The 9,230-nt window shown below is 39.7% G+C and overlaps 1 protein-coding gene across 1 annotated transcript; it reads right to left on the bottom strand.

Moving 5' to 3' along the window:
- Positions 1-654: 654 nt before the first annotated feature.
- pskh1 (protein serine kinase H1) lies at positions 655-8,782 on the bottom strand. Its single transcript, XM_058388305.1, has 3 exons — positions 8,357-8,782; positions 5,942-7,065; positions 655-2,993 (listed from the first exon to the last, which is right to left on the bottom strand). The coding sequence occupies exons 2-3, from the start codon at positions 6,887-6,889 to the stop codon at positions 2,676-2,678; spliced, it is 1,266 nt and encodes a 421-aa protein (XP_058244288.1). The 5' UTR covers positions 6,890-7,065; positions 8,357-8,782; the 3' UTR covers positions 655-2,675.
- Positions 8,783-9,230: the final 448 nt, after the last annotated feature.

The raw sequence follows: 9,230 nt of genomic DNA, 5'->3' as shown, positions 1-9,230 counted from the left end.
AACTTCCTCAGCAAATTGAGCAACAGTAGCTCGTCTGTTGGATCGGATCACAAGGACCAGCCTTCACTCCCCACTCGCACCAGTAAGCCTTGGTCTCCCATGATCCTGTCGCCGGTTCACCACTGTTCCCTCCTTGGACCACTTTTGATAGATACTGACCACTGCAGACCGGGAACACCCCACAAGAGCTGCAGTTTTGGAGATGATCTGATCCAGTCGTCTATCCATCACAATGTGGCCCTTGTCAAACTCGCTCAAATCCTTATGCTTGCCCATTTTTCCTGCTTCTAACGCATCAACTCTGAGGACAAAATGTTCACTTGCTGTCTAATATATCCCACCCACTAACAGGTGCCATGATGAGGAGATTATCAGTGTTATTCACTTCACCTCTCAGTGCTCATAATGTTATGCCTGATCGGTGTGTGTCTTTAATTCTATGAACAGAAATATGACACTTTAGATGTAGTATTAAAATTCATTTGTTTCTCTTCTGTAAGCACTTTCTTTCACTTAGTGTTGTGGTGGATCACCAGGCAGAAGGTTTTGAAAATCTACCCTGGATGGTATACTAGTCCATTACAGTGTTGCTGCTAAAATAACAGAAGAAAGAAAACTGAACAACATCAGAATAATTGTTTAAAACCTTTTAAATGAAACTCTTTAATTGAGACATTTGATAAAAACTAACAATTCACTATTCTGGGGGGAAAAAGTTATTTAACATGATCCAACATCAATCTTCAATAAAACAAAACCAACATGAGCACAACACAAATTTACACTCTTCCTTCAAGAGACAGTGTTGGATCAACTTCATCAAATGGGGGAATAAAAACATTTTTTAAACAAGGTTTACAAAAACAACTGAACTCCACATACTGAATGTCTTGAGAACTCCAGGATTTTGTTACACTCCATACTTTCTTTTCCGGTATGTTTCCTTAAAACTGGCAATTTGGCAAAGATTCGTTTTATTAATACATCAGGTATAAATTCAATCTATTAACACTCTTAAATTTCCTCCCTTCAAACAACCTTCTTGTTCAGTTAAAAAACAAAATTATGAAACAGTGGTTTTCCCAAAAGAAGTAGAATTAAAAATTTTTTTTCTTTTTAATATCACTCAATGTTATTTCAATGTTCCCAAATGATAACTATTTTTGGAATGAGAAAGGTATAGCAGATGATTACACTAACAAGAAAGTATATATGCAATGAGCTATTATTGCTTCAAATGTGTCTTTGGTCACTTCAGTGGGTAAAAACAACAAAAACACCTCATTCCTTTCCCAAATGAATACAGTGTTAAAATTTAATAATAAATCTAATGGTTAACTTTCACAAATGTGGGAAAATTCCTAAATTAAGACAAGATAGCAGGTTGATCCTGGTAACAAAATGTGAACATACCCACTGTTTAAAAACGCTGAATTAAGTATCAGATATGTGACATGGTTTGACGAGCTGATTGATTTGATCGCTGGAATAAGATCACACATAAAACATGGCTACAGCTGAATGAAACTTATGCAATCATAAGTACTGCATATTAGCTCAAGTGCTTGAGCGTTAATTTTATTTAAAGATAAATACACACTGTAAATCAATGTTATATACTGTAGATCCATCTGTAAATCAAAATGTTTAAAGGTGACAGGAATTACTTGACAGTTGAAGCAGCATCAATAGACAACTCGCTGTAAAAGAGCTCCCATAAATAACTACTTCACCCAAGTGGTTTCTTTAGAAAGAAAAGGCATGGTTTAACCTTCATATTTGAACTGATTTTTGGCACAATAAACTGTAATAAATGGGAAATAATTAACAGCATCAAGATCACCCTAGAGAGTGACTACCTAGAACTATAACAGTTAACAAAAATAATTCACAGCAAAAATCAGGAAGGTCTAAAAACAGCCAACACAGATTTAGTAGTCCTTCCAGCAACTTCATTATGTAGAATTCTGTTCAACAGATAATACAATCAGGTAAAGGCTTAATCAGACAGTAACTCCATAGACAATATAACAATGAAAAAAAACATGAACAATAAATAAATAAGGAGGAAAAATACAAATAACATGAACATGAAGGGAAAACACTAGCACAAAGATGGACTGGAGTGTGAGTAAGATACTTCTTTGCTAATTGGCTCTGTGGTCAGCGAGCGCGTCGTCTCTCAGAGTTCTTCAATAAGACTCGTAAGTACACACCACTCCTGTGCCACTTTACCTCCTCTGCTCACAGCATGTGGGTCCTAGGCATGTGCCGATATTATATTTGATAATGCAGATTATTCTTTGAGGTTCCCTCACGGCAAGAATTTCATAAGGTATAAAGATATTCTAAGAGTGGCTAAATTTATTATTCAGTCAGAAAAGACCAAGTGACAGTTCTGTTTGCCATCCTTTTTTTTTTTTTTTTTTTAACCTTTTACTGATTTATAATTTGGTGAACAGGATTATAGGAATGCCTTCACGAAGAAGGATCCATGTGAAGAGGCTTTTAAATCTGATAAAACATTAAGCTATCTTCTGAATAGAATTCTGGGTCACTCATAAAAGTCTGAAATACGTTTGTAAATTTTGTCCTTGTAAAGATTATCGGCACATGTCTAGTGGGTCCCAGAGTGTCGGTACCAGCACGTAAGGCGTGACTGTGGCTTCCTGTCTTCAGCCGTTGTACTGTTGCTGGTAACGGCGGTTGAGCTCCCTCAGCTCCTTCTCTCGTACACGCCGTGCTCGGCCTGACTTGCTCGAGCGGCTGGAGCGTGTCGACTGTGCTGACTTCGTGCTTTGGCAGCGCGACGACGCCCTCTTGAGCAGGTTCTGAGAGATGCAGCGCTGTAGGTTCTTCATGGAAGACGAAGCAGCCATGCTAACAATCCAGGGGTGCTTGAGCGCCTGGCCGGCCGTCAACCTCTCGCTCGGGTCCACAGTGAGCACGCGGTCAATGAAATCCTTCGCCAAGTTGGACACACTCGGCCACGGCTGGGGTGAGGAGAGCAAGAAAATGACATGAAATACAGAAATAGACTTTTCTCATGACACAAACAGAGTTTAGAACAAAGTCCCATGTAGTATTTTGTGTATATGTAATCAATAGATTCAAACTTTCGGTATGACCTTCTGGATTTTCTTGATGTGCTACTTCTTGACCTACTACATTACACATGTCTGTCTGATATGAACATTTACCAAGTTTATTATTTATATGGCATGGAGTCAATTAAGTAAGTAAATAATAATAAAAAATCCCATTCCATCCAGACTAGTTGTTCTAGTACCTTTTTTGAAGGAGTTTTTTAAATTATATATATATATATATATCTTAAGATCCTAAGCAAGATAAAAGTAAATACAATCCAGACTTAAATTTATCCAATGAAGTGTCAATTAATCAAACATTTTATAAAGAAACCTAATATTCTCTGCATCTACTAGGAGCAGTCTCTTCATATTTAGAAGTGTAGAACTGAAATGGCCAGCAGTGGCTTTTTTAGGTGAAGTTGATCCACATGAGCTTGGTCATTTTTGGAAGATTAATTCGCTCACTGAGGCAAGCCATGAGAAAACGTAAACGTTCTGTAAACATTTAACTTGACTAATATGACAAATTAAACTGTCTGTTAATTTGTAACCTTGCTGTTTACATCTCACAGTCCCACACAGAGAACAGAAAGCAAACTTCTGTTGCTTTGTGTAACTCTTTTTCTTAAAAGCCGACAGATTGTTGTGTAAGCACGCAGACACACTGACGCACACAACCTTACAGACATCACTGCAGCAAAGGGTTAGTGTGGGACATGATGTGATCACAGGAAAGCTCTGGTTACCATCCAGTCAACACACACACACTCACAAAAGACGCATAAAAAGACACAAACAAACACAGAATCCACGATACAAAGCAAACTCCCTCAAAAGCACAACCATAAATTTAGAATTGGTCTGTCAATCAATTCATTCATCAAGAGAGCATTTACGGTAAAGGAGGTTTATAATAAAGTTTATAGCAGACATGCAGAGAGGGATGAGAGGCCAGGCGTTCTTGGGGTATTGTTTTCTGGTGTCGTGACAGTGGCCTTCTGGGGAATATTTCTGCTTAGGAATGCAGATTGTGAATGGACTGGCTTAATGTCTACATGTCCTCATGTAGCTTTATAACAACAGGCAGTCTTTATGCTATACCACAAACCACCAGTGAGCCCTGAATACATCAAGGCACAGAGCTGCATAACCACAGCAAAGAAAAAATATTAAGTGTAATTACACTAAACAACTGGTGCAACAGCAATGAGACACATCTGAAACATTTATAGCTAAATTCCGCTTAATACTAGGACATCAACATCTAGTTGTATTCATCAATTCACTGTAGTAGATCCAATGCTCGAAGTCACATTCCACAGTAATGATTTCTAGAAATATCCCTGATCATTGCTGTCATTATGCTGAATCCTCTTTTCTGCCTTGTGTTTTATCAAAACAATGATTAAACACTTGCACTGATTTCTGCCTCATGTGCTGCTTTTTCCTGTAAGAACCGTGCAGCTCACAAAATTTGGTAACACTTTACATTAAGGTTTGTTTAACAGTCATTATTTAATGCATTAGTTAAAATGAAAAAGACAAAAGAACTTCAGCATAAGCTTACATGAGTATTCACAAACTAAACCAGATGCAAGATTGAAAAAGCAACTAATGCTTTAATTAAGTAAATAAGGAACAGCTGCATAAACTATTGTTTATATCACCAATGAGTAACAAAAGTAAACGGATAAGTAAGTAAATAAAATGCACAATACTGACAATATGGACAACATGATACCAAAATCGAGGGATTTGCACACTTGTTCATTAGGAGCGTTTGTTTCAGAACCTGGAGAGTTTTCTCCCTTGGTTCTGTTCTTTTCGACATATATGAACACGGAAATTATGCTCAGATCCGCACCAAAACAATCAGGACAATACCACCTGAATGAGCTGGCCTTGTCTCGAACACAAACAAACTCTAGAGTGGTTTGTTTGTAGTAGGAAAGCAACCGGACCAAACAGACCAACAAACCAACCTGTATGCTAATGCATGATGGGAACTGCATTACATGAAGTGTGTTTGTTTTGTTAATAGCTCGCAACATGAATCATGGTTTAACTTGGACCAAGAACCAGGTAAAATGCCTCACTGAATCTTGGTCTGAATAATTTTTAAGACATATAAAAACAGAGATTTACACAGTGTTTAGCAAGGACACGTTGGTGCATGCTTAAACTGATCAATTATAATAACCACAGCTAAAAAGAAAGCCACAATAAGCTTGTGAAGCTGCTGTCTACACAACTTGATTGATGACTACTATGAGCAGAACCTCAGCACATAAACTGGCACACTGACCAATGAGAGGACAGTTTAGTGACATTTGACTTGCATAAACATATTTGGTACGCCTTGAAATGTTCCCTTGTGAAAGCAAACAGGCAGAAAGAAAATGAGACACTAACAATTTAAGTCCCCCATTTCAGAAAAGATACTGAAACGAAGCAGGTTTGAAAACACGCTGAGGCTAAATTGCAAGTTCTGCTATTTACACATGGAGACCACAGTTCCAACATCAACACTGCTCATTTATATGGATTTGTTTTAGTCCTGGACCGAATAAACATAAGTCAATAAATAATCATTTTATCCGAATGTCAATTTGTTTAACTTTAATGATAGTGAATTAATACTGAAGTTCATGTGTTGTTAATGTTAATTAACATGGAAAATAATGATTGTTAAGAGAAATCTCATTTTCTTTAGAAAATCTCTGATGTACCATCTTATTGTCAGAACCTATATTCACAGTTTGAAAAATAAACCTGATTCCCTTCTTCAGTTCAGCTGGGTGTTAGAATATGCAGGAGACAAGAATAAAGATTGAATATTTAATTCCCACCTCCCCAGAGAAGCTGTACTTCCCCTTCAGGATCTGCCGATAGAGGCGCATGCGGTTGTCGTCCTCAAAGGGCATGGTGCCACTAAGCAGGATGTAGGAGATAACCCCCAGTGCCCACATGTCCACAGCATTGGTGTAAGGCTTGCGTACCAGGATTTCAGGGGCAATATATTCAGGCGTGCCACAAGTGGTTTTCATGAGGCATTCGTCACCCTTTTTGCGTGTACTCGCTAGACCAAAGTCGGTGATCATGATCTTGGAGTCAGCACCAGGGTGGTAGTAGAGCAGGTTCTCAGGCTTGAGGTCACGGTGTGTGATGCCTAGCATGTGAAGATAGCGCACTCCATCCAGCACCATGCGGAGTACACGTGTGGCATCCCGCTCAGTGAAGGAACCACGTGCGATGATGCGGTCAAAGAGCTCACCTCCAGTGGCCAGCTCCATCACCATGTACACACGCTCAGCCGTCTCAAAAACCTCCATCAGCTGGATGATGTTGGTATGACGTACACGCCGCAGAACTCGCAGTTCCGACTCACACACCTCGCGGCCCTCACGCCATCGAGTCTCGATTATTTTGATTGCATATGGCTGGCGTGTACCCTTGTGCTCAACCCGCACCACCCGGCTGAAGCTGCCACGCCCAATGAGTGCCTTAATCTCATACTTAGCTGTCACCCGAGGGTCAAACTTGGCCCGGTACTTGGCCACTTTGTTTCGCCGTGGTTCAGAAGGCTCCATCTGGCCTTTTCCTGCTGTAGGGGAATTAGTGGCACCCGTGGCATGACTCTGACCCTGAGGGGAAGGAGAGCCAGTTTTTTTGTCATTGCCATCCACACGTATAAAGTTCTTATAGACATCAGTTTGCTGAGGCTCGACCTTCTTGACAAGATCTAGCTGCACGTCTCCTGGTGGTTCTGGGAGGACCTTGCTTGTCCTGCACCCCATCACGTCAGGATCCTTCGTACCCGATGCGGGCAGCACATCCTCATAACCCGTGCCAGCCAAAGGCACAGACAGAAGCTTTCAATGCCACAATACTGAAAGATGACAAGAACAGACACCAAGTTCCAAAAGAGAACTATCCTCTCCTCGGGTATTACGGAAATGCAAAGTCTATCAATCTGTAAGAATGAAAAACAGGAAGAAACCATGTCAGAAAACTTGCTATAGATATCAGAAATGTAGAAATAATGCCGTAAGTCAGCATTAGTTTTAAAAATTTATCTGACTTTACAATTCTGTTACAGTGCAATTTTATACATCATACATCTGAGAACATTGTATTCATACTTTTTATATTGACATTATTACACAAGTATAAGAAAATATGGTTCAAATAATCTGTTACTAATACTAACATGAGCATGATTAAAGGAAACCTCAAAATATAAAATTCATGTCGAGTATCCAAATTAGATTAACACGTGTTCAGCTGTGGCTAGTCAGAAAAGGTTTCTGACCTAGGCAGAGTTTCTTAGCTTCAGTCTGTCCTATCAAACTGCAGCTTTAAGCTTCCCTGCTCATGAAGATTAGTATTAAGTTGGATCAGGTGTGTGTGTGTGTGTGCACTGTTTCTTGTATATGTGCCCAGGTTCAGTTTTGTGTGTGCCCCATTTCAGATGCCTGCATGCCATTGTTGGTGTGTATGCCCTGTTTTAGGTGTGTCCTGTTTCATCAAGCAGATATCTGAATGCTGTTCTGAGTGTGTGTGTGTGCATGTGTAGACCCTGTTTCAGGTGTGTAGACCCTGTTTCAGGTGTGTGTCCTGACTCAGATGCCTGTGTGTGGACCCTGTTTCAGATTTCTGAATGATGCCTCAGGTGTGTGTGTGTGGGTGTGTGTTGTTTCAGATGTCTGCCATTCAGGAGAGGTTGGAGTCAGAAAGGTATGGGCTAACAAGACAAGCTGAAATGTTATAATATGAAACAGGAAAATAGCATTAAAGACCCAGAACAAGTCGGTGAAACAAGTAGAAGTCGCATCATGGAGGCAGAGGCGGCTTTCTGTAGGGTAACCCGAGTGAAAGGAATGTAGCCAAAAAAATGTTAACTTTTAGTTAGAGTTGAATTAAAGAGGCAAAGCTCACCTCATACACAACAAACAGCCAACTTAAACATTTCACTGATGTCACAATGTTGCTAACGTTATAAAATGAGCGACCAAAAAAAACTCGATATGTGTTTGTCCGCAGTGTAAAAACATCTGTAAAACAAAGAGCAGGAGGCGATGTTACACAGCTCGCGCACCTAACTGTTTTCACGAGGCCTGGACAAAAAGGTAAACGATAAAGCGCTAAATGGGGTGGGTTTTTTGTGTTCTTCTTTTGTTTGCAACTTTTAAGACAGCTTAACTGGATTCGGACTATATTTTACAATGGAAAAAAAATATAACTTTTTTTTGTTGAAACGTCACCTTCTCGCTGTTTTTGCTGCAGTCGACGCAGGGAGTAAGAGGGCAGGATTGTCGAGGTCTCCAGCGCCGCCAGCCTCCTCAGCCCACTCTCAGCTCCTCTCTCCATTTTATTACCGCACAGCTTTTTCCTCAAACTTTCCTCCTCTTCAAACACTCCGACTCAGGTCATCTTCACACACACTCACTAATACACACATGACGGACACAAAAAGCTCACACTCACTTTCCCATCGAGCAAGAAAGAGTGTGAAAATGTGCTCTGGTGCCCCGACACGGTGTTTTCAGCGCGCGGCCACCGTTTTCCCTCTACACTGATTTTTTCCTTTTGGAAGAGTTCGGCTTGTTTCGACCCCTCTGCAAGAAGTAGGGTGAAGCTAGAAGCAGTCAACATGGCCGAGAGGGGCAAACAGAGAAGGGTACATTTCTGCCAAAGCTGAGGGGGCTGTTATTTGGATGAACTTCTGTCATAAAGTAAAAGCTTGTCAGAGAGAGAAACTTCCCCCCCCAAAAAAGTCGGGTTCTTGTCCAAGTGAGTAAACTGTCAGAGAAACAAACAATAATATACTTTAAAAACCTTTGGGTAAAAAGTTTGGGATGAGGTAAAAACGAAACATTTATAATTCCCTCATATCACTGTTTTATTTTAACAATTTTATTTTTTTAAAAAGGTAGTGGTTCTAAGTTATTAAACAGGTTACTCACTATATATATATATATATATATATATATGAGAGAGAGAGATGTATTACTTATCCACACAAACACGCCTTTAGTTGAACTTTAGAACTTTAGTTGTTTTCATATGAGAAAAAAATGGCATTTGTTTTTTCACTCAGTTGTATTTACATTGTATTTTTCAAACAATAACTCCTAC

Source organism: Hemibagrus wyckioides, linkage group LG04 (genome assembly GCF_019097595.1).
Source record: "Hemibagrus wyckioides isolate EC202008001 linkage group LG04, SWU_Hwy_1.0, whole genome shotgun sequence".
Lineage (NCBI taxonomy): Eukaryota > Metazoa > Chordata > Actinopteri > Siluriformes > Bagridae > Hemibagrus > Hemibagrus wyckioides.
This window is presented reverse-complemented; position numbering and strand designations above follow the sequence as displayed.